This window comes from Diuraphis noxia, unplaced genomic scaffold (assembly GCF_037042655.1).
Source record: "Diuraphis noxia isolate RWA-SAM2 unplaced genomic scaffold, SU_Dnox_SAM2 contig0001, whole genome shotgun sequence".
Classification (NCBI taxonomy): Eukaryota; Metazoa; Arthropoda; class Insecta; order Hemiptera; family Aphididae; genus Diuraphis; species Diuraphis noxia.
Window position 1 is genome coordinate 42288753 of NW_028301711.1, and position 27731 is coordinate 42316483.

At 30.0% G+C, this 27731-nt stretch overlaps 1 protein-coding gene and 1 pseudogene across 3 annotated transcripts; both read left to right on the forward strand.

Moving 5' to 3' along the window:
- The first annotated feature begins 355 nt into the window (after window positions 1-355).
- Window positions 356-3773, forward strand: LOC149060707 (protein TRC8 homolog; annotated as a pseudogene). Its single transcript, XR_016190467.1, has 8 exons — window positions 356-622; window positions 694-1016; window positions 1078-1268; window positions 2045-2300; window positions 2369-2598; window positions 2656-2905; window positions 2980-3300; window positions 3652-3773. The product of XR_016190467.1 is annotated as a protein TRC8 homolog (transcript).
- A 1587-nt stretch (window positions 3774-5360) lies between these two features.
- On the forward strand, window positions 5361-20336 carry LOC107172724 (glycosaminoglycan xylosylkinase). 2 transcript variants are annotated; one of them, XM_089220732.1, is made up of 8 exons: window positions 5363-5700; window positions 6413-6610; window positions 7531-7703; window positions 7852-8045; window positions 9019-9196; window positions 9569-9745; window positions 19296-19355; window positions 19486-20336. In XM_089220732.1, exons 1-8 carry the CDS (start codon window positions 5581-5583, stop codon window positions 19685-19687), a joined length of 1302 nt encoding a protein of 433 aa, XP_089076858.1. In that variant the 5' UTR covers window positions 5363-5580; the 3' UTR covers window positions 19688-20336. The 2 variants fall into 2 exon arrangements, with proteins under 2 accessions (XP_089076861.1, XP_089076858.1); XM_089220735.1 differs by lacking the exon at window positions 19296-19355 and having other exon boundaries at window positions 5361-5700.
- Window positions 20337-27731: the final 7395 nt, after the last annotated feature.

The following is a 27731-nucleotide window of genomic DNA, read 5'->3' on the forward strand; positions in this document are numbered from 1 at the left end:
ATTATATCATAATCATGTCATTGGTGTGTTTGATTTCCGTAACGTATGATACTTATGTTAAGATTTATCTTCTTGGTTGCATTATTTTTTCTTATGTATGTTAGTTATGTTCTAGCGATTAAATCATGTATACCCTTATGTATTTTTCAGCAAGAAAAAAATCATCTTGATTAATCAAATTGTATCATCAATGTTATGTTAAAAAATTATTCATTTTCTAAAATATTTTCATAACATTGTTGTCTGTACATGTGATCATAAATTTGTAGTTTTTTGTTAATACTTATTCTCCTCCAATTCTGATTTATATTATTATCTTTTTTCACAGTTTTTTAAAATTATTTTCAGGTTTTTTTATCCGTAGGTACATGTTTACTTGTACTTTAGTGGTTGCTTGACTATAAAGTTGAAATATTTGAAACAAGAGCTGTCATGGATTTCAAATATTTGTTGAGGGTTCCTATCATTTTTTTCATGGATGAAATATTCAAAAGTAATTTCGAGCTTGCAAACATTGCAAGTATAATGTTTCCTGTAAATAATACACTTGATGAAATAGAAATTGGAGAGCCCACACTACAATATTACAAAGTATTGATCAAAATAATATTATCATGTTTAAGTAAGTTCAAAAAATTGTCAATGAAAAATAACTATAAAACTTAATCAGTAAATTCAATTTCATTTTTTTAGTGTTTTGTTCATCATTATGTTTATTGATTCTACCTGCCAAGTACTTATGCTCAGTGTATCTTCAAGTAATTTCTGTTTACGTTGTATTTTTTTCTTACTGGAAAAACATACAGACACTAGAAATTTTATCTGGAGAAAATAAAAACTTTAAAATAGATATGGCAAATGAATTAATAACATGGGATGTTGACGGTTATGTAATTATTTTCATTCAGTTATACCCTCGATTGTACAAGTTATTCTGCAGTTTAATACTACAGTATTGTCTATCACTAGTATTTGACACTTTGCAAGTATTAACTACAAATAATTCAATTCATAAAGTAAATATAAAATTTAATTAACTTTCATCTTGAATTATAAATAATATATTTAATTTTTCAGGTTTTCAGGTATAGCTTTATTATTCCTACATTAATTGTGTCAATTCCCAACACGAATAGGATTTTAAATATAGTAACCATACTATCAACTTTGTTGCAATTATTTATTTTACTTAAAACATTATTCCTAAATATATTTACTATAAAAAATTTAATTCTGACTGGATATAACCATATAAAAGAGATAATCAAGTAAGATTATATACATTATTATTACTAATGGGTGTACTTTAATACACTAAAAAAGTTTAATCTATGCTTTATAACATTTTTGAATATGCTTTATAATATGACCTCTAAAACTTAATTATATGCTTGTATAGTTAATAAAATATCAGTTTATGCGTTAAAACAACAAAATATCAAAATATTAAATAAATATTTAACATTTCTTCATTAAAATATAAATTTAACTTGGTATAAATAATTTGAATGAAAAATATACATACCAAAATTGTTCATTATAAGGATAATGTATGTATAGTTTTGTGTTATCCATAAGTATAAATAAATCAACATTGAAATGTTTCATGTATTTCATTGGACTTTTGATTTTTGTATTAAAATTTTAATTATTATAAATTGCTCATTATATATATATATATATATATATATATATACATGTTATTATTCTTTTATTGTCGACTTGGAAAATCTTTATATGCTTATAAAATATCAACATACATGCTACAAAATCAAAATTTGATAACATAAGCTAAATTAACAAAAATGCTTTGATAAAAATACATTCTAAATATACAACATAACAATTTCACTTTGGTATTCTTATAGTTACAAAATAAGTTGTTATATTACTCTATAAGTTAAATTTTTAAAGGAAAAAAATATGCTAATGTGTAAATATTCGCCTATTAGTTATTACACCAACCAATTAGCATAGTATAAATATTTTATTTAGACTAAGTATACTAAGATATATCTTTGATATGTTATGTATATTGTTCCAGTGTCTTCGGTATATTAATTGTGGTTCAATTCGAATGGCGCCGTTTAAAACTCTCAAGTGTTTTTCGAGTATTTTGGGTGATACGAGTACTGATACAAGTTCTAAATCTGGGGACTAATACAGAAATAAACAATTTTACACTGTTTGAAGCTGTAAAATATTTTTCAATTAAAGGATGCGACACATGTACAGCAGTTTTAGGGATGGCATGCTTAATATCATACTTTTGTGATGTTCTAGAAAAATTCTTTCATTGGGTAAAATTAATAAGTCATTAGAAAAGGATTTGAATTTTCAGATGTTTTTAAACAGTGTATTAATTCAGGTGCTTCTAATGGATGAACCGGATGACTTGAACTGTGGAAATATTACTGTAACATTATTTATTATACTAACTATGATGTCTGGACTAACAAACTTGGATCCGGAAAACCGCTGGATAAAACTACATGAAAATTTTCATTATGTTTGTCTTAACATACGGAATTACATCTTTAGCATGGTTGATGATTTATTAAAAGATTTGAATGATTCTTTTAATCGTTCACTTAAAAAGTAGTATATTCATTATTATCAATAATATTTTAAAATTAATTTTGTTAAATTGTTTAGGCATACAAGAGCTCTTTTAGTTTGTGGATTTCTCATTGCGTTAGCAGTAACGACTTTATATTGCTTGTTATCGTTTTACCATTCAGTTGATCTTTGGATAGTAGCAGTTTCTGTTTTAAATATTTTATCTATTATGAAAATATTGGAGTCGTTAGCTGTCTATTCATTATTATTAATTGATTCCAATTGTTCAAAATGTTGGGAAAATATAGATGATTATGTATACTACATCAATTCATTCGGAAATATAGTAATAATAATTTATAATTATTAAAGAAATACTTATAATGTATCTTAATTATAAAATTTAAATTTTTATTTTAGTTTGAATTTTGTTTTTGCATCTTTGTTCTTCTGATTGATGTTTATATTATGGTTTTTGTATCTGGTGGTGTAATCCGTGCATCTATGATCTGTATAAAAGTGTATTCTGAAGTGTGTAACGCCAGAAAAAGATGGAGAAAATTCATTAAACGTCGGAAAGCTGTGAAAAAAGTTGAATCATTACCAGATGCGACTAGTATTCAATTGTTTGAATTAAATGATGTTTGTGCAATATGTTTTCAAAAAATGAAATCAGCAAAAATAACCAAATGCAACCATTATTTCCACAGTAAATGCCTGCTTAAATGGACCTATTTACAGGTAAATAAATAAAATATTTATCTTACAATAACTTATTTGTAAATTTTTTATAAAATAAGTTAATTTTAAATTTTCATTTAAATAAAAAATAAAAAATAACTTTTGTGACTACATATAAAATTATATTCAGCAGATTTTTGTAATTGATTTTTATTACTGACTCAGAAATTATCGAAACATTTTGTTCAATTACTTTTAGTAGTTGAACACTTTGACTCAAGTACTTCTATGATTACCTAATACAAAGTTCTAGTCTATCAATACAAATTGATTAAATTACCAAGCAATTGTTTTATTACTTGAATTGTACATAATTGTATTAATTAATTGTTATTCTATTTTATGGCTTAGGATAAATGCCCATTGTGTCATAGCATTTAAAACAAGGCAGAAATGTTAAAATATGCCTAGACCCAGGATACAAGATGCAATTTCAAGATCTTTAAAATGTTATTGATGCAGATAATTCTTAGCCTCTTTGGCATTTTTTACTGATTAGATATTATCATAAACTTTACTTAATTGATATGTCGACAAATTTAACATGATACCTAACTATACAATTTTACTAAAAAAATATTGTATTATGTATTTTTTGTATGTTTATATAATTATCAATAATAAACGATTTTATCAATATTCAACATATTATTTAGAATTTAAAATAATGTTTAAAGTGTTTTATAATCACTCATAACACCAAATATCATAAAAAAAATAATTGCATACTTATTTTGGCTTTTTTTAGGGCACGAACCATAAGCCCTAGTTATTGTTGTTAACAACTAACTCAAACTCATCTATTTTCTTCTTTTTTTCCATCCGTCCAATTTTGAAATATTCATACTTACGCTATTCACCGATATTCACTAAATATTTTTAAGTTTATTTGTTATTTCTCCATCCAATATAATTATACTCTTATGTGAGATATTGATTTTACTTTGATCAGTTACAAGTTTCTAAGATACAAATTACATTGATATTGAAATTTATAAATTAGTATAGCTTGATGATATTCATTTTAAATAAATTTAAATAAAAAATAATTAAACAGTTATCTATATATCATTTGGTGTGATCTGTTTATTCCTGTAATTGTAATTTGTAATGCAGTTCTAATAATTGAAGCTAATTCTTAAACATTCAAATTATTTCTAAAATTACATTTATTTATACTACATTCAGAATGATTATGTATTATGTAATCATTTTTATCTTTTACAATATATATAGATATATATATATTGATTTATAAATAACACTAATATTATAAAGATAATAAATAAAATTATTAATTAATATACCATCTTAAATTGAAATATAAATCATTAGATACCAGTGTTGAATATTTCACTAAAGATGCAACGCCTGCATATTTTGTTTCTGTCATACAAATGTTAAACATGGTAAAAACTATTTTTGTAAGAAAGAACTGAAAAGCTACAATTATAATCAAGAAACAAAATTTTCAACACATAAAACGAAGAACTTTAGCTGTAAAATATCATTTATTAAACATCAATTGTTTTGAATTGCAATCGTTTCATGTTTTTTCACAACAATTTGTCAATTGAGAATGATAAAATGCTTATAAATTAAAAATTATATTCTAAATAATTTTCTACTTTTACAATATTAGAATGATTTTTATTAAAATTCTTTGACTTATAATCATATATTATGATTATGATTGTTGTGATTCATAGTACTTAGTACAAAATAGGTACTAAGTAGTATTCAGGTGTGAAGGTAGTATTCATACTATGTTAATAGTAGTATTTTTTAACTGCTAAGTCTGTTTTTCAAGTTACAGATTCACAATTAATACTATGAACATAATTATAGTTATTAATTATTCATATATTTTTGGAATCATATTTAAAAAATATGTTTTATAGAACCCAAACATAGACCCAAACCCTTATAAAAATCATAGGCAATTTAACTTAGATCATTTACTATATTATGATCTAAGCAATTTAACATATTGTTGCTACCTTATCAGGGGAAGTGATAAGAGCAAAATCTACCTATCCTTATTATTTATCATTCAATATAATATTCATTAATTCTATTATTTTAAAATTACCTACTCGTAACACGTCATTCGTTTATTTTGAAAATATTTGTGATGAAATATTAACCATATTACTATAGAAAATAATAACTGTAATTGTTTACCATACAAATTATTTAGTGGAATAAAAATGTTTTCGCGAAGTATCGTACATAAATGTTCTGAATGAACTATACTAAAACGCATTTGTAGAAACAATTATGATATATCTAAGATGCTACTATAAATATTATTATATAACTTTATTGAGTATTTTTCTCGTATTGTGTTTAAATGTTTATTTGGTGTTTTTTTTTTTGAAAGACGAATCGCCCATAGGAGTAAGTATAACTTTGAAAATTATCAATTAAAATTATTATCATTATCCTAAATACTAAGTGATTCTATTATAATTTCAAATTTGTATGATATACTACGATTTAGGGAAATCAACATCAATACATTAATTATTATTAACTCTTAATATTTAACTGTGTTTAATAGGATAAATTAACGATATAATTGAAAAATAAAATATAAAATTGTTACTTAATTAAAATATTTTATCCCTGGGAAATGTACATAATATACTAGCCTCACTAAATTACAATCTATTGTTGATATATATGTATATATATATATATATCATATAAATATTTACAGTTTTTGGTTACATGTTTTAAATGTTAAGTATTCTATGGGGTTTGAATATTATGTAAATTTTCCAGTAATAAAATATTTAAATAAATTTACCTAATCATTTTATTTTTTATTTTTTATTATATTGTAAATTTTATTCTATAATACATAGTTAATAGTAATTAGTAATTACTGTATTAATGTTGATTAATATTTTTAATTTAAATTATTCATTGACCAATACAAATACATTATATAATTTTTTTTTAATAGTTTTTTTTTTCTAAATAGAAATGAAATATTTTTTAAATTATGTAGTATATTATATTATAAGTAATTGTTTAAAAGTATGTGTAGTAAATTATTTTATTTTTATTTTAAATTATTCATTTTTTGCTGATTTTTTAATTTTAGACACTAGCTGTCATAAACTATAATGCTACATACTTTGCCACTCAAAATATTTTTAATTCATTGAGTAAACTTGACAAAGAGTATGATGTTCCAGTTCAAACTAGTCAGTCAAATGTTTTAAGAGAACTTGATATACTCTTAAATAATTTAAAATTAAAGATCAATGGTGATATTGATTTATTTGCTGCTACTATTAAAGTAAGTACCTATTTAGTTCTCTTTTCAATATTACCAGTGTTTGAAAACAACTTATTAATCATCTTCACATTCATATTTTGCCGATAACACTAATTTATATCAAATAGATTGTGATTAACGGATGTGAACAAAATTAATATTCTTGAAGAAAATATACATTTGAACAATTGAAATGAAATTTCTTTTTTTTTATGTCATTATAATATTATTATGTTATGTTATTTTAATATTAATACCTATCAAAAATTCATATAATTATACAAAATTTAATATTTTGCATGAATCGTATTACAATTTTAAAAATATGTGGCATGGGTCATACTAAAAATTTAGATTACTGAATTTGGTATAATATTTTATTTTATAGATTTTAAGGCTTTTGTGATTAAATTTATATCGGATATTTATCATTTTTATAATTATATTTATACAGATAACTACAGGGAGGAAACAATTTAAATTTCAAACTTTAATATAAAAAAACAAAAATAAACAAAATATTTTTAAATATATTGTTTATCATATTAATTTTATGTTTTGGCCTTGCTTTGATTTCAATAAATTTGTTTTTCCACTAATAATTGTATACAAATATTACGTACATGATTTAATTGGATTTATAAGTAAATTTGTTTTGATTTGTAATTATTTTTTTTTATTTTAGTTGTCTTAACTGTACATATAAAATCTTTCATATAAAATTACTATATTTTTGGAAACAGGTGTTGTCCATTTTATGTTTTTTACAATTTATTCATATTATACACGCATTTTCACATACATTCTATATTATAAATAATTTGTACTATCATATTCTAATCTTATCTAATAAATTTTCTTTTTTTGTATAATATCTTAAATTTTATAATTTTAGTTGTGAAATAAAATTTTAAAATGTACTTTTGAAATAAACTTCATAGGTAATGGACCAAAATGGACTTATGCCACTTTATGGTACTCCATATCTTGGATCAACCATAAACTTATTAAAGACATCAAAAATAATCAAGACATATAATGCTTTTAAAGGAACCCAGCTTAAGCTAATACTTATGTTTGAAAATAAACAAGAAGTCTTATTTAAACCAAAATGGTATGTACATTTAATTAAAATATTATTTTAGCATAGAATTTTTAATAATTTGAATTCCAAAATATATTCATACAATTCAAACAATTATTATTGTTAAAGAGTTTAAAATAAGTTAGTCATTATTAACTCTATGTATAATATGTTTAAGGTACCTAGAGTCTGAAGTTATTGAAGGAAGTGTTTATGCTGGTAAAGATCGTTATAATGGTGAAATAATTGCATTTTATATTTCTCTTATTCTTGGATTTCCACGTGTTCCAATTGTGGTGAAAAGAATCTTAGATTCAACAGAATTACACAAAACAGCAAATATTGGATTAAAAAAAACAATGTATATAAATTGTAAGTTACCTTGTATTAGTTTTTTTAAAATTGAATTATTTTACTGTATACAAATATATAATTTACCTTTTTCTTCTTCTTCTTCAAATTTTATAGGCCATTAATGCCCATCACTGTTTTACACACCTCCTCCATTCCTTTTTATCATTTGTCAATTCTTTTGGGTTTTTAACCCCAATTATCCTGAAATTCTGGTTGGGCTTGTCTATCCACCTTTTCTTCGTCCTGCCCAATGGTCTCTTGCCTTCTGATTTCCTGTTAAGCGTATCCTTTATTATGCCATTCAATCTCCATACGTATCTAATCCAGCTCATTTTCCTGCATTTAAGTGTTTGTATAATTTTCTTATGTAACCTCTTTTATCGTTTTTTCTAATTTTTCCCAATGTTCTTGATATCGTAGATTTAAATTGTTGTTCAAGTTGTCGCTTAATCCTTTTATATATTCATTAGCTGTTTGTTCCTCCTTTAATTTGTCTATATTGAACTTACAGGAAGTTTTTCTTTTTTTGATTCCATCCATTTGTTTTTATGAGTTTGGTTGTTAGCCCAACGCCAACCCACATTAATAAAGGGCCCAAGTTTTGAACAATTTCCTCTCTCTCCTTACTGGGTACATTACTGTAACCAGCAAGGGGCTATTGCGGTGTCGCTTTTTACACCAGGCGATGGAAGTGCCACTTTCCCTACGAATCGTACTCTTGGGACTTTCCGCTAGTATGAGCTGGGACCCCGGATTCACTAGTTCATTACAACTGTAGTGTTATTGCTTAGTACCCCCTGAGGAGATATAATTTACTTAGTAATGATAAAATCAAATCAAAGCTAATTAATTTTTATTTTTAAATTACTTATGGACTGAAATAACTTAATAAATTAAATATTATTACTATATCTTATTTGTATATACTATCAATGTAATTTCATGTTTCAATTTTAACCTGTTTAATATTTATTTTTTGGGGGGCAATAAGCGACAACCAAGGAGACATGTATTTATGGCAAATGTTATTATTGTAAACGTGAAGATCCAGTATGTACAAAAAGTGAACGCCTAGAAGGAGCAGCAATATTTCATCTGCCATCAAATATAAAGCTTAAACAACATTTGCATCCTTGGAGAAGAACATATATTGAGAACAAAAGAGCCAGGTTTAAAACAGTTTTTTAAAACTATAAAATTATTATTTTTTCTTGATAGACTACAAGAAACCTTCCAAACTATCTAAATAATTCATTAATAATACACTTATATAATATGGTATTATAGTGTAATAGAAATAATGACAATAAATTATAAAATCAAAACTAAATCTCATCGTATTGAATGATAATTGATTAAAAAAATGTAATTTTCTATAATAAATTGTTGAATAAGATTGAAATATTTTAAATAATTAATGGTTTTACTTATAAGTTATTATTAATCATTTATCTAAACCTTAATATTAATTAATTATAAATATTTATACTTTTTAAGTTTAAAATTAAGTTAAGTAAAAAATTGTTAAACATTTGTTTCAGATGGGAAGACGATAATAATTATTGTGATGGTATTAAATCTAACTATAGTTCTGAAAGAATCTTAGATTTTATTGATGTATCTATTTTTGATTTTATTATTGGAAATGGAGATCGACATAGATATGAAGTTGTGGAACAATTTAATAATACAATTCTTCTTATAGATAATGGAAAAAGGTATGAAGCGTCCATCATCAATAATTTTAGCAGTTTGAAATTAGGGTTGTTATAAGATAAAATAAAATATTTACTATAAATCAGCTGTCTCTAACTTTTTACTGTAACAGAAATTACTTTACTCTGGCCCACGAGATATTGTTACGGCTATTCAATCAAAATTAGACAGATTCTGTGCATTTTCCTCGTTTGGCACATAGTGAGAGAAATTCCGTAGTTGCCAGATATTCTGCATGTGCGTAACGGTACTGATTTCTCGTGAGCTTTTGTCTCAGTCTTACAAATTTAAAAAATAGCAAAAACTGTTTTTTGGGGAAAGAATCAAGAAGGCTACAGTCCTAACTGAGAAACAACATTTTAACCTCATAAAAAGAAAAACTTTGGCTGTGAAATATTGTTTTTTTTATTTTTATTGATATAATTTATTCAAAAAAGTCTTTATTGTTTCAAAATATTCTATTTTTGTGTTTTTAAAACTTGAATAACTTTGTTTTTAGTTCTGATATTGGGCAAATAACAATATTTCACAGCCAAAGTTTTTCTTTTTATGAGGTGAACATTTTGTTTCTTAGTTAGGAATGTAGCCTTCTTGGTTCTTTCTCCTAGAAAACAGTTTTTGCTATGTTTTAAATTTGTAAGATGGAGACAACATATTATGCGGACTTAGTAACCTCTTAAATTGTAATACTTAGACAAAGTATCATTATGTCATATAATATGTAGGAAAAAACTTACAAATCACTTATTGCTATTCTGTATTTGTATGTCTGAATTTACAACGCTAAACTTAAGAGTCTGAAAAATCTATCTATTTAAAAGACACCTCATCTAGCTCGTGAATTAAATCTTCAGCATTTTCCGTTACCACAAAAACAACCAAGGACCACAAATATTAAATTAAACCAAAACAACATTCTTGCCATGTTAAAAATATAGGACCTAATTTAGATAGTGTAGTATTGTGAGAAAACAATGACCAAAACTTAATAATTAATTTTCTTTAATATTGTAACAATGTAACGTCAGTACTTACAAAAACTGAATGATACATATACATAATAAATTTATTTAAAAGTGAGGTTAGCCGTTAGCACAACACAATGTTGCCAACATTCTAACAATTTTTAATCCTAATTAAAAAAACATAACATTGTTACATAATTCAATTTAAGTCTTACTAACATGTTTAACAAAATAATCATTAACTTTAATATTAACAACTTGTTTTTGTTTTTATAATACAATTCATAATCCACTTATAAATTATCTTTTTGTTAATATAATGATAGAAATGATACAATTTATAATACATACATTTATTAATTACCTTTTGTTGATATAATGATAGAAATGATACAATTCATAATACATAGTATTACATTTATTATTTATATTTTTTTTTATAAATCTAAATGTTTAGGCAATTTTTTATTTCTTAGAGGCCTAACATTTTTTTGTTTTATTCCTGCTAAACTTAATTTATCATTAACATCAATATCAACTGTAATATTTTGTTTCTCTTTTTCAGTAACTTTTTCATTAGATTTTTTGATTTCTATTTTATTTCTTTATTCTATTTCTATTTCTACATTTTGCTTTTATCAACAATATCAACTTTATTTCATAATACGTTAACCAAATAACACTTCATGACACAGAATAGGCCTTGTCCTAGGACCCGAGGCGCTCAACTGACTTGTCTAGTCACCGCACAGTACTCACGCTAGTGTGCTACAACAGGCTAGCCAACCTTATATTTAACATTCGGCCTTCCTGACATTGCTATGCCCTCATAGCAACTTACCAATTATATAACTATACAATCCAAAAAAAAAATATAAAGACATGAACAATTAATTTAGGTACCTCATTACAATACATACATGATACACCTACTGAGTGTTTATAACAATCTAGCTCATAGTCTTATGAATAATAATTAATACTGACTGATTAAATAACAGATACAATTTAACAAATTAAAACAATTTATAACAATGCATAACTAAATACAATTGATTAATGAATGATTTCATAATTGACAATAGAAATTAATACATTAAAGAAATTTGAGCAATTAATTAAGGTATCTCATTAAAATACATACATGATACTCCTACTGAGTGTCTATAACAATTTACTTATAGTATTATGAATAATATTAGTACTGACTGATTAAATAACAGATATACAATTTAAAAAAAAAATATAACAATTTATAACTAAATACCAATATGATCAATAAATGATTTCATAATTGACATTATTGATAATGGGAATTAATACATATAATAAACAAAGGTTTTGGAAAATCTTACTGATACATTGTACAATTATACATATGTACAACACAATCAGTTCACATAATCCATCAGTTTGGAAGGTTTCTTTCTGACTCTGGTTGATCTTCTTACATCAGCGTTGTTACTGGAGTGTCGTGGTTGTGACTCAGTGTCCTCATCCTCCCCATTAGTTACATCGCTTGGTTCTCGGTCCTCTTCCTCATCATGACTACTTCCTTCATCTGGTCCCTCCTCCAATTTCCAGGATTTTAACTGGGATACGTGTGCAGTTGTTGTATATAACCTCTTCTGTTCTTCCTGCAATTGAGCTACGCGATACACATCTCCTGGCAATATTTCTGTGGTAGTCAATGGTCCTCTATACTTATTCTGCAATTTGGTCGATAGTCCTGTATGACTTGGCACCGTGGCCATTACAACAATCTCTCCTAATACATATTTAGTATTGTTGTGGCGATGTATATCATAACTTTCTTTCATCTTTACTTTTGACTCTTCTGACACTTCTCGTGCTTCCTTCCTCAGCTCCTCTGGACAAGTCCAATTGTCTGCCGTTCCTGATAATTCCCGTGCATTTCCCAGACTAAAGCGTGGGGGATACCCATGCAAGAGTTCGAATGGCGTTCTTTGAGTTACTTTGCTTTCACTATTGTTAATTTGCCTCTGCACCTCTGGTAGCCACTGGTCCCATTCTTCCTCTGTTGTTACCTGTGTGATCAACATGGACAAAACAACACTATTAATGCGTTCAACTTGTCCATTCGCCTGTGGTCTTCGCGTCGATGTCAAAGTGTGTTGTATTCCTCTTCCTTCACAGAATTCTTCGAATTTTCTGGCGGTAAAACATGTTCCCCTGTCAGTCACCAACCGATTTGGCAACCCAAACATTTGTATTAATGTTCCTAGACTGTCTATTACTTCCTCTGCACTTGTGTCCTTCGCCGCAAACAAGCATGTAAACTTTGTGAAGTTATCTACTGCAACTAGAATATACTTGTTTCCTGTTGGTGTTGTCACGAATGGTCCAATGTGGTCCATGTGGATGGTATCAAAGGGACGCCGTCCCACTGGTATAGGGTGTAATAGTCCCGGTTGTTTCCCTCTCGGTCGTTTTGACATCAAACATTCAATACACATATTCACATGTCTTCTCACATAGCGTCTTAATTTCGGAAACCAATAGTCCTGGAGAATTTGACTCACCGTCTTCTCTACTGACAGGTGGTCACACAGATCGTGTGCCCCGACCGTTATGTTCTTCCGCATACTCTTTGGCATAACAAACAGTTTTCTCTCATTATGTAACCGATATAGCAATTGCCCTTGTAATACAAACCCTCGTGCTCGGGATTCCTCCGACTTGGTTCTCTCGTACTCGGGCTTCTTCAGTATTCTATTATTTCATTTATGTCCGCATCAGCTGTTTGTGCCATCAACACTTTTTCTTCTTGGGTTATGGTCACATAAACATCTAGTCTCTCTATGAGTACATCATCTAGTATCGTTCCACCACTCTCCGTCACTGGCGCTCTTGATAGTGCGTCTACATGAGCCATCTTTGTACCCGGACGGTGACGAATGGCATAATCATACTCCTGTAATAGATCGTGCCATCTAGCGATTTGAGGTCTCAGCGCTCGATGTGCCCTTAGGTAAACCAATGCTTGACAGTCTGTAACTATAATAAATTTTATACCAAGTAGGAAATTACGCCACTTATTCACTGCCCATATCACCGCCATTAATTCCAATTTTCCAGAGTGATATTTTGACTCGGCCTCCGTTAACTTTTTGCTGATATAATACACCAACTTCAGTGCGTCTCCGTCCTTGTCTTGTTGTAACAGCATTGCTCCTATTCCGACCGAACTGGCGTCTGTGTGTACCTCTGTCGAAAATGCATTTTGATTAAACATTGCCATTACTGGTTTACTTACTAAAATGTTCTTCAGTTTGTCAAACGCTTCTTCCTGTGATTCACTCCACACAAACGTTGCCCCGGTCTTTGTTAGATTTGTCAATGGTAACGCTATTGTAGCATAGTTTTCCACAAACCTCCGAAAGAAACTTGTTAGTCCTAGGAACCTTCGTATTTCGTGAACATCATTCGGTTTTGGGAACTCTTGTACAGCTCTGGTCTTCACATTTCCTGGACATATCGTACCTCCACCGATGACAAAGCCCAAAAATTCTATGTAGTTGGCGCCAAGCGAGCACTTGCCTGGTTTTAGAGTCAAATTGGCAAACCGTAATCGCATCAACACTTCTCTTAATCTTCCCAGCATCTCGGCCCAATTTGTTGCATCTATGACCCAATCATCTAGGTAATTCTTCACAACAGTGTTCCGCAGCTTGCCTAACACCTTGTGCATTAGTCTAGTGAACTCCCCAGGTGCACCTGCCAGACCGAACGGCATGCGTGTAAACTGTCCAGTATCGTCAGGTGTGACAAATGCAGTTTTCTCCTGAGCACCATCAGTCAATGGCAGTTGTAGGTAGCCATTTGCTAAATCCAACTGCACAAAGTACTTGCCCGTCGACAATGCCTCGACTTGCTCATGCATATCTGGTAATGGAAAGTTGTGCCTCTTCACCTGTTTGTTCAGTTGTCTGTAGTAAACACACAGGCGGTTCTTGTCACCTTGTTTCACCAGAATAACTGGACTTGCATACTGTGATTCCGTTTCGACCACTATCCCATGTTTCTTCCAGTCTTGTACGATTTCCGCGATTGCTTCCCTATCAGCTGCTGAAGTCTTATAAGAACGGCATACTACAGGTACACTACCTTCGACTTCATGTAACTCCATTTTAGTCAAACTCGTACAGCCTAATTCATTTACATTGAGTGCAAAACAGTCTCTATATTCGTTGACTAGATCCATCAGTAGCTGCTGTTCTTTTTGTGTCACGTTTTGATTTACATACTTAAAATCATCAACGGTCTTCTGTCCGCTCCGCCTTCCAACGCAATCACTTGTAGCACATCAGCATGTCCGTCAACTCTAGTAGCCGTGGTATCTCTGATTCCGATACAGTCCTTTGATTTGGCTAACTTCATCTGCCCATCTTCCTTCCAATATATTACCGCAGGATCATCCAGCCAATTCCGTCCAACAATTACATCTGATCCTTGTGCATCATCCGGAACTAACAACAATTGTACAGGACCTGCCTCTACTCCATCAACAATGATCGTGGATACTATTCTACCACTAACTGTCACCGCAGGATTGTTCACGTCGCCAATTCCGTATAGGTTAGTGTTGACCTTTGTTATTGGTAAGCCACATTTTCTTGCCATTGAGGTCTTTATCAGTGAATAATGACTACCCGTATCAATTAATACCTGCACGTCCTGTCCATTTATCGTCCCGAATTTTACATAAGGATGTACAGTGATTTCTTTGAGTTCCGTCCGAGTTTGTCGTCCGCCGCTTTGGACATTGTCTGGAAAAATGACCTTCTCCTTGGCACGAATAACAGGTCACGGCCCTCTTGCGCCCTACTGGACAGTCCTTCGGAACATGTCCTTCTTTATGACATTTCCAACAGTTTGAGTTGTTTTCCGTCGATTTTCCGACGCCGTCCGTCGTTTTCGTCACCGTTGTACCCACATCGTCACTCACTTTCGCTACAAGAACGTTACTTTTCGGTCCGAAATTCCTTTTCATGTCTGTGTTAGTTTTCACGTACTTTGTTTGTTCGCCACGTACCGTATACATGCGCGTCCAGTCTAGGAGATCATTTAACAGTTCATCTAGGTCTTTGTGTCCTCTTCCCAATGCATATTGTGCGAGTTCCCACTTGTACAGTCCTCTTATCACATAGTCTCACGTTTCGGACACTCCAAGTGACAGCTCTCTGCACCAACGCACTTTCTCTTGAAAATATTTCATGACGGGTTCATCTTTGCCTTGCTTACGGTTCTTCAACGCGTCCCAACAGTCTGAGATCATCATCTTGCGCACGAACGTAGTACGAAATTGCTTAACAAAATCGTCCCAGTCGGTAAACTTCTTATACAGGAACCAGTCTCGTGCCGCTTCCGCCACATTTGACCTTACAAACTGCATCCTATATGTAGCCAGCCATGCTTTCAACCGATTGTATCCAGTCAGCCGCGTCATAGTTTGACTCGCTACCGGTAAACACCTTCACGGACGACTCGTTCAAGTTAACACCAAATTCACAAAATTGTGAAAGTTTTTTCAGTGATATAACTGGTGTATCGTTTCATCAGATCCATGCTTCCTCTCTTTAAATTTATATCGTTCTGTCTGGAGGTTCTGTTTCAGATTAATATAGTTTGATAACAACTCTTTTAATGCTTCATTTTTTTCTCAATAAGCTTACTTGGTACACACAAGTCTCTAAGGAATGAATATCCGTCATTACCCAGAAATGTAAGGAATATCAACTTCATTTTATGCGTATTAACCTCATTTCATAATACAAATAATTCGAATTTTTCTATCCATGCACTAAAATCATAATTTTCAATATTAAACTCTGAAATCTGACCGTTAGCCCTGTGCTACTGTTCCGGTTCGATCCATTACCACTGGTACTTGCAGTCATCATGACCTTTTAACAGACTCTTGCACCGTATAAAAAAAAAATTACTCACGTGGCGTTCACATCCCTTGGTCGCCAACGTTATATATTTGTGGTGTGGAGGAGAACGCACAAGTTAACAACACGAAGTTTTTAATACGAATGATTATTGTGTACATTTTTGGTTAGGTGCTTACAAGATAACAAAATGATCACACACATACACTACAGATTACTTGCTGAAAAATCAAACAAGCTGGTTTCGTTCCAAACGGCAATCTCTTTACTTTATATATACTCTTGTGTGTACTCCATGCTAATAATTTTTGAGTATCATTATATATTTCTGTTGATTATAAGTGTTTATTAAATCTAACATACTAAAAAAGTTTCCTCCTTGCAAGGCTATAAACAGTTCTTCGACTTTCGGTAGTGGATAGTTATAATCTTCTAAATATACTTATTTATAGTTGTCTTATAATATGCACATAACCTTACTATTTCATTAAGCCTTATTACCGGCACTAAATGTGTACCCCACTGGGCATTGTCCACTTTCTCAATTACATTTTCTTTTTCCGTTCAAGTTCACTTTCAACTTTTGCAATATACGCAAATAAAAAAAGATCTTGATTTACAAAAAATTGGCATTACCCCTTATTTTATTTTTAAGATAATTTTCTCATGATTACATTTCCCTAATTACACTTTAAAAATGTCTTCAAATTCTTTTATTCCAAAATCTAAATTACCTATTTACTGTAATATTCGATACATACACCAACTGTATACCAAATAGACCCATTAAATCTCTTTTCAGATTTACATGTATTCTCTATTATAAGTAAATTACATTATTCTTTCTTTTTCTTATACTCTACAGCATCCATAAATTCTCCAATTAGATTTATTATTTCTCCATTATAAGTCTTTAATTTAATTAAGCTAGGAATTACTTCTAATTTAGACCAATATTTTTTGTATAGTTAAAAAGGTATTATAGATCTTCCTGCTCCCAAGTTTAATTCCATGTCGATTAGTATTTTTTCAATTTTAATCTTTACAAAAAATAGTTCCACACTCTTGATAACCTACTTTTAATTGAAACATTTTTATTGATTCTGACTCAGTTTCTACTTCTACATAATGGTTTTTGGATTTACTTTTACACATCTTAGCTAAATGTCTTATTTTATTACAATTATTGCACTTATAAGTTTTATACTTACAATTGCTAAACGTATGATTTGTTAATCCGCATATAAAACATTTTCTTTAACTTGATCCTTTACTGTTGTCCGAAAAATCTGTTGGCTTTTTTTTGCTTTCTCCTATGCACTGAAGCCTGCTAGATTTTAAAGTGCTTATAAGTGGCCCGCTAGTTACTTTGAGTTAACCATCCCTGGTATATAGGATGGTATTAAGGGGTGACACAAATCTTTAATTGTCTTGTAAGTTTTTTCCCCAACACATGTAATTAATGATGGTACCTTGCGTTCGTCTGGTTTTATATTTACTAAGAAAAATTGTTCCATTCTTTCTTGATAAATTGACCAGTCTTCATCCATTTGGAACTCTGCCAATGATCCGATTACACCCGTCATCTTTTAGTTGTGTTCTGCTTGAACTAACCTTTTTTATTGCACGTGGCACGTTCCTTTGACTTGTCACCTTAGACTTAACGATTGTCTGTCCTCAGACTCGTGATCATAACAGCTTTAATTAGGTTGACGATTTGCAACTGAATACAATATTTTTATCTTCGTCGCCATTTTTAGTATCGTGAGAAAATAATGATAAAAATAATTAATTTTCTTTAATATCGTAACGTCGGTACTTACAAAAACTGAATGATACATAATAAATTTATATAAAAGTGAGGTTAGTCGTTAGCACAACACAATGTGGCCAACATCTTAACAATACGCTAATAGGATATCATCCATTATTTTAAAATCTGTGTGCGGTTTTGTTCTCTATGTATCTTGTAAATTTATGTGATGATGGGTGACATCCCAAATTTCATCCAATTTTTCTATATTAAGCTTAAATAAGATTTAAATCACACAAAAGTATAAAATCTATTCAAACGTTTACTCAGTTATAAACGTTTTATTAATATAATGATATAAAAAATTTGCATTTTGCAAATTAAAAAGAAGTTGAAGAGTAATCCGTTATATTTTATTTCTTCAAAAACACTTATAGTAAGCTGCGAAATAAAGTTGGAAAAATTGCATGCAACACCATTTCAAAATTAAACTAAACTCATTGCATGGGATTATGATACTATAAAAAATAATTTTTGGAATTATAAAGTGAAACAGTAATACTAGGTAATAAAAATAACTTATTTAGTTACGTTCCTCTTCATGTAGTACGTCGATATAAGTTTATACTCCAGCTCACGAGAAATGTCATCAGATACTAAAAATAAAAAAAACAAAATTTCACTGAAAATAATATTATAATGTTCTCAACTATTTTGTTAATAAATTTGGAATCTTAACTATTACTACAACTTGAGTGGTTCTAATTTGTTTTTGCAAAACAGTTTTTGATATGTTGTATATTTGTAAGACGGAGTCAACACATGCAGGTGTAGCGTCCTCTTAAAGATAAATAATGCTTTGCTGTTTGTGTTGATTCTTATGCTTGGTATTGATAACAATAAAAAATGTTTGTAACAGTTTTGGGAATCCTTACAAAGATCACATTGACATATTGGCTCCACTTTATCAATGTTGCATGTAAGTATAATTATGTAACATAGCGTATTGACGCAGGTACCTAAATCCATTGCGATGATACAAATAAGTTATCTCATAATATATAGATTTATATTTACTACTTATTGTGTTTTTTTAATTTTATGACCAGAATCCGTCTGAAGACTTGGGAAAGACTTAAATCAATTAAAGGTGGAACATTCACAAACATATTACAAAGCATGTTAGACATACATGAAACCTTATCTCTTCTTACCCTACCACATTACCGCGCACTTGAGCGACGACTAAAAATAATTTATGCTACTGTTGTTATGTGTCAACAAAAATCAGATCGATCAATTCTCAAATAATTTGAATGAAGTTATTCAAGTCTATTATTATTTTTTCATTTTTTTATAGTCTGTCTGTAATTGAGTTTGTGTACATCCTCTGATCAACCATTATTATAAACTTAAAAAATTTCACAAATCCATAAATAAATACATAAATAATAATAATCCGATTGACAAACAATCTAATATAGCAAAAACTAATATACAGTGATACATATAAGATGCTCCTGTATATTTTTTCAAATAGTCCCTTGGAGATATTCTTAAACGGTTTTAACTGCAAATAAAAGAAGAGTTGAACAATCTTTTAGATTTATCATCGTTATAATTTTATGCCAATTTATATATTTTTATTTTGTTAATAGTTTATTTTTTAATTATTATTTGTATTATTGCATAAAAGCAATGCTGACCAAACATTTTTTATCGTAAATGTATCTATTATTGTTTAAAAGTACTTAATTAAATGTGATTAGAATATTGTCTATTATTATTTATTACTATTATTCATGATCTTTTAATATTTATTAATTAAATTATATTATATTGCGTATGTATATTGTAGTGAAATAATACTATACAGTTTATCTATCTTTATATTCTCATTTATTGTGCTAACTATTGTAATATTTGTTAATAAATTATTATTTTTATCATTTATAAATAAGTTACTTGCATTTATAATATGTATTATAGTTATTACGTACTGTGGTTTTGTATGCAGGGTGGATGTGTTGTGGTTTATGACCAAACACGTATAATGTATTTGGCCTGCAATGACCATTGCAATACATTAAAATCAATAGATTTTGATTGATAAATTTTCTTCAAGGAAAAAAAAATTAATAATAAATCCGTCATAGTTAAAGTTAAAGTTATAGTTAATTATAATCTGCGCGTTTCATTTGTTTTTATATTACTATTCACGAATTAAGATTTATCTTAATTCATGGCACTATCTACTTAAGATGGTATCTAGAAATCTAGGATAGTTTATTCAATTATTTTCCTTGGTACCTACCAAGTACTTTATTATCTTGTTTAGTGTTAAATACCTAATATAAATATTGAAGATTTTCATACAGTTATAGCAAAGATGATGTACCTATTCGTATATTAATTAAACATTACACGAATGAATACAATTTCTAAATTTTTCTTTTCAAAAACGTTACTTGAAAAATAACAACATCTCCTTATATTTGTTATACTAATTTCTAGGTACAATTAGGACACTAGATTACTATATAATTAGTATAGATAGGTAAACAATTTCACGACATGAATTTCCAAAGAAATTTAGAGTATTGGTGGTTAGGCACCGAAAGTAAAATATTTCTTTGTACCACCAGAAATTGAGGCCAATTTACGCCACTGATAATAATAATAAATAACCACTTATAAATAAACAAATATTTCCGTAGTAAATCTCAAAAGGTCTATTTGAAGATCTACCAGGGTTGGGCCTATCGTTTTTTAACTTAGCTTATCTTCTGCCCATAAGCATAGGCGCCGCCAAGAATTTTGTCAGGGGGGTGCATCGTGCATAGTATACTATGATTTCTAAAAAATAATGATTAAATTATTTTAGTTAAATACGTAGACATTTTTTTCAAATTATATGACGATACAAAGTTATTTTTGTTTTTTCATCGGTAAGTTTTTAATAGATAATTATGCAAAAAAAATCTTTTCAATAGGTACCATAAAAAAATTTTTAAGCCAGGGGGGTGAAATTTCACCCCCTTGCACCCCCCTCGCGGCGCCCTTGCCAATAAGTAAATTATAACTCTGTACCAAATTTCGTCGCAATCGGTCCAGTCGTTTAGGAATGCATAAAGAACAAACAATCAGATATTGTAAACTTTATCATATTATTTAATATGAAAGCAATATAATACATAAATATAGTTTTGAAGGTTTATATGTTACACTTCAAGATCTAAGAAACAAAAAACCATTAGGCGGGCTCACATTTTACTTGCTGTTAATTCAGGCAAATATCTAGGACCTCATTCTGGGGGGTATGAATATTTCTTTTAGGAATAGTCTAAATCCTCAATGATACATTTTTATTATACGAATATTGTACTTATATATACATGAATATTCTTCTCTATATTTCTGTTCATAGACATATAAGACAACTTAATAGTGGACCACAGGATAATATATTGAAGTCAGCTGCCATGTGCCAGCAGGGCAATGTTTACGATGTTTACTATTAATTATCAAATGAAACTATGAAAAGAAATTTGCCGTTTGTATTATAATCAGTAAAGACATGTTATTTATTGAGGTGTTTTATAAATATTGCCCTGTTTATATATGGCTGCACGACTTCAACGTGTCTATTACGGGAATGTAATATGTAGTCCACTAACTAGTTGTATTATATGTATATGAATTTAACCGATACTATCTTAAAATGTAATTACTGAACAAATTTATCAAAATTGTAGATCATGATAAAATAAGTATAATCTTATATGATACCTTTTCCTTAGATAGACTATAATACGACCCTGGGGGTTTTAAAAAATCCTCTCAGTCTCCTCAAATACGTGTCTGTGCAGATTAGAGCAGATGAGGTGTAAAAGTGTGCATCAAATAGTTTATGGCGTTGAATGAAAAAATTATATCGTAAAACAAATAATTACGAATATGTTTCAAAAATGAGGTGCATTTTTTACGATTAACGAAGTGCAGTGACAGCAGAGCTAGACAACTGGTATATTTTAGTTTGCCCCACGGTTATCTACACAGGTTGTAACTCGCGCTATACTGTACTGAACAACAGAACGACCAAGGGTGGTGGCCGTGTGAACTAAAGCGCTAGTTGTGTCTGGCCCTACATTCGTATGTAGAACGTACGTCGTTTTGTATTTTTTTGCTAATTGTTCAAATATAATTAATTTTACGAACAAAGTGCTGATCACTTTAATTATAGCCTATGGTTTTTTACACAGTAATTACTTATCATATTTTCACTTTACCGTTTTTATCAGAAAGTACTACCTAATACAAAAGTAATTTTAATTTCAAATTTACATGTGCTGAACATATCATTGATGTTACTACTGAAATTATATTCAGATGAGATTAAGGCAGTTTTCATACCAGGAAAATTTGAAAATGCTAAAAGTTTTAAGAGAAAAGAAAAAGTTGTCCAAACTGTATAATTCATGAATTCAAAGTTCACTTGTCATTGTTATTTTTGTTTTAATATAACATTATGTTCAATCAGTTTAAATGTTTTCTATTTGTATTCAAATTTTAAAATCAATAATAAAAACACAGATTTTTTATCCTTATTATTTAAAAATTGCTCTGTTATTGCTGTATTAAATAATTAAAAATTATGCTTTATGTTGCTTTTATTCAAATTTTAAAATCAATAATAAAAACACATTTGTTAATTATCTTAATATTAGATTGTTTTGGAAATAAATAAATTCTATTCTTTGGTACAAATAGTTTTATAAGTTCCTAATTAAATTTATGGAAGTAAAAAAAAATACCCTCGTAAATATTCCTTAAAAATTGAAAATTTGGACATGCAATCTATTAGTTATGTTAATATGAATAAAACTACATAACCTTTATACACCAACAAAATATGTAGTAAAATAATAATTCTTGTATTGTACCTATAAGAATTCAATTCAAAACTAAACAGTGTTTCATGTTATATCTTAATTTGTAATTTATGTAAAATATGTAAAATCAATCTTAGTTGATACCATATTATTAATTCAAATGTCTCGAATACTCTCGATTGCAAAAATCATTAATCATTATAAGAAAACCAATTAGTTTTATGCCCGACGCCGCGCCGTGGTCGTTTGAGGAGTAGTAGTGCCAGATGCAACTAACGCTGTAGTTCGCGAGTCCACCACACATCGATGCGCGACAACGGCCGTTATCCAACCTGTGAAGATAACCGTGTTACAAAGTAATGTTATCTTAGTAATGTACAGAGAGCTAGTTGTATGGAATCAGCTAGTTTAATATAAGGGCTTCTATAGAGTGGTGACCTTGAAGTTAGTAAACCTTGAAAAACATGATGTTTCAATGCGCGAACATTGATAAAGTCGCTATTGTCATCGTGGGGAAAAATTTAGAAATTCAAGATATTATTTCACACCAGTGGAACGATAACAGCAGCGAGTGTCTGAGATACATTGATCATATGATGCGTTACAATACCTATCCAATCTTATTATGGCAAGGGAAATATTGAGTATCATTTTTCGACGAGAATGATAAATCCAGTAACAGTATATGTTGTAACGGAACATAAATATATTCATTACGAAAAAGGCTCTTAACAGAGCCAACAACTATTATTTACGACATCCAATCATAGCGTAGGACGAGTACAACCGATCACAGGACAGAACGAGAGTAAAACACCACATTTTGGACTTAGAAAGGAATTACAAGCACTTCCGTGCATCATATAAACATAAAAAGTACATCAACGGATAGGGGAAGTCGAGACGAAGACAACCCATACCTTCCCCATGGTTGTAACCCAAAAAACTTCGGAGATATCAGCGAATCCATCACGAGAGAAAACACAACATGTATCCGGATAGTGGATGTGTTTACTAGTCGATACGGATGGTAGTACTAATACTAGTAAGATTCGGCATTGAAACACACTCTCATTTTTCCTTCAAACTTCGACCAGACTACAACGAAGATTGAAGACCCGAAGAGACCTCAAGAGATTCGACCAGCGAATGACGACCGACTCGATCCCGTGTGTAACTCTCATAGAGCATCGCCACAAAACGATCGTACGGTCAAACGACGACGCCGACTTCGATCCACGACATTCAAGTGCTTCGACCAGTGAACGACGACCGACAACGATCCCGTGTGCAACTCTCATAGAGCATCGCCACAAAATGATCGTACGGTCAAACGACGACCCGACACCGACCCCGATCCACGGCGTACAATAGCGAACGACGATCAATACGGCAGTACAATTCCGTGTGCGACTCTCATTATAGAGCGTCGTGTCCAATGATAATTCCGGAACATCGCCGGATGCCTAAATATCTTTGTCCACGGAATTAACTAGGTGGTAACCTCTCGTTATATCCGACGTCGGAAAATGACTTAGACCGGAGTTTCGACGCGGATACTCGATGCGCCATCGAGAAATTCGTGCGACATAGAGATTTGGCCCGGCGGAACGGGTAAGGTAAGTATCTTGTAAGGTTAGATACAGACACTAACGACCAACCGGATGCGAGGATTAACCATTCGGGCAAACAACTCGGAGACGTATCAAGTTGCAAATTGTTCTTTTCAGGACAGCCTTGATAGACTAAGTCCCCCCAAGCGCGCCTGCCTAGGCCTCACTCGATCCGTACAGAAATTGTGATTAGACGCCACTTATTCAAGCGGGCCTACTCCAATTATCTGTTCCGTCCCTTATTTTGTAAAAATAACAAACTACTTTCAGATTATATAAATATTAAACGGGAAAAATGTTTCCCATCCCCAAATATTGTAATACATAAAATTATTTGACTAGAAATAAAAAGACTAATTATTCATATAAAACAAATTAATTCATATTCATGGTAAACGACTATAATACTTTATATTAATTACCGTTTCAATGTTTAATACTTTTATCAAAGCGTTAATTAATGTAAAAATATATTGATTGGTCCCAAAACTAACAATAAAATGAATTCAATGTACCCATGCTGTGGATATATAGGTACGTGAAAGTTGAAATCAAGCGATTGACATTTATCAGGCTGAACCAGGCAAAAATAGGACCCTCATAAAGTTAGCAGCACAATTATGACAGCAACTTGTTGGACATTGTTGGATCAATCTCAGAATTTGTTGGACATTATTTTCGCCGGTAGAGCTTTCGACACTTTTGTGCTGCCAAATATACTACAGCAGCACAACTTTATGTCAGCAAAGTTTCACCCCTTTAAAAAATGTCAAGCGTGATTTGTTGGACATTGTTGGACTAATCTGACAATTTGTTGGACATTATTTTCGCAGGTTCGTATGTTCCGTATGTCTGAAATATGACTCTATAAAAGAATAATACAAGCAATAATCAAATAATTAAAACGCCGTGAATCATAATTTATTAGGTATCTAATTTTTTCTCGAAATCGCTCTACAGTTACTTCCAGCGTCTTTGTTTACGACGGGACTATGTACCTATGTATAATATATTACCATTATATAATATTTAGATAGGATATTGTGTATAATTAATTATAATAGAAAATATGCAGGCGCGGATTCAGTGGGGGGGGGGGGGGGGGCTATGAGTGCTCGGGCGCCCCCTGTCATTTAGCCACCAACAAAATTAATTTATGTTATAAATTAAATTATTTGTTATTTTTAAAAATAAAAAAAATAATAATAATATCGGTGCTTTTCGTTATCACCGTCACATACGACAATAATAATTATTATTGTTAATTGTTTTCGAAGTATACTCGTATGTAACGACACGCGTCGACGGCGGAAAGCACCGATAACAATTATTATGAAAAAAAAGTTAGCACTAATAAATCAAATAGTAAATGGTAATATTTAAATTAATAACAAGATGTAACAATTTTTTTTTTGAGCACCCCCTGTTAAATTTTTCTGGATCCGCGCCTGAAAATATGTTTATTACTTACACATTTGAATATTTAACTAATAATACTTGGCTATAGTATCTAACATTAAAATATAATTAGATTGTAAATTATATCGTAACCTATATGCAAATATGCAATACAATATTTTCAGTGAAAAGTGATAACTAACCTGTCTATTTACCAAAATGTATGCAGAAGACAGCCATTCTTTATGTAGATGGTATGAATACAAAATTATATGCAACAGTAGTAGCTATTTGATTCTATAAAAATAAAATAATTATCATATTTATACAACCATTATCTCAATGTAGGTACTTACCTAATTTCCAATTATACTCATTACTTTTCAAACACTCTTATTATTAAATTATACGCCAAAACACAAACAAAATATACTAAAAATGTAGGTTATCAATGGGAAATTAAGATTCTTTAGTATATCTTTTATATGTAGGCGCACTGAACAAGAGAGCAGTAACCATCGAATAACAACAAGTAAGTGTATTTCATTATTATACAAATCACAATATTCACGAATGCGCATAGCCAAAGACTCGTAAACATGGGATTTCCATACAAAAATACGAACAATATATAACTATTACAATATTTATTAATAACAATAAATTGTTCATTGACAATATTTATAAATAACAATTAGTGATTGATAATAAACGGAAATGCAGACTTGTGGACTGCTAAAGCCAAAATTACCAAATAACAAAATATAAATTATTATGTAGGTTATTTTTTTCCCTGTTTGGACCGACGACGCCACGGGAACTGCTTTCTCATTCTTCCGCGACGCAGCCAAATTTATTATGTACCTACCTAGCTGAACACGTATAAAATTAAAAGTTAATATGCAGTATAAAAGGTTAGATGTCAACTGTCAAGTGTAATCTGCTGTATAGGTATAGCAAATGATTGAACGGCCCACAGTGGTCTCAATTGTCTTTCTAGATGGCCAAAATAAGTGTTTCATAAAATATAGATACAAAAGTTCTTAAAATTAGGTTAAAAAGACGTTACACACATATTTGTTGTTTCCGTCTTACAAGTACGTAACATAGCAAATGTACGCTTATAAAACCTAACCATACACTTCTATGTGAGTTTTAACCTGTAATTTTAGATGTGTAATTTAAATACACTAAAAAATAAATATATTTTCGTTATAAATTTCAGTTTGAGTTAACCTATTTAGTATTTTCAAAATTATACTTGTGATTGGGTTCGAATAATTTGAATACACGGAATATTAAAAATAAAAATAAAATTTACACAAGGGTTTTATCATTTTTAAAAGGAGCACGCGTTGAATCGTTTGCAAACTGTGGTACTATAAACTTCATAATAATATAATAATAATTGGAATAATTTCCATATGTTAGAAACAGTACTTATAGCATATA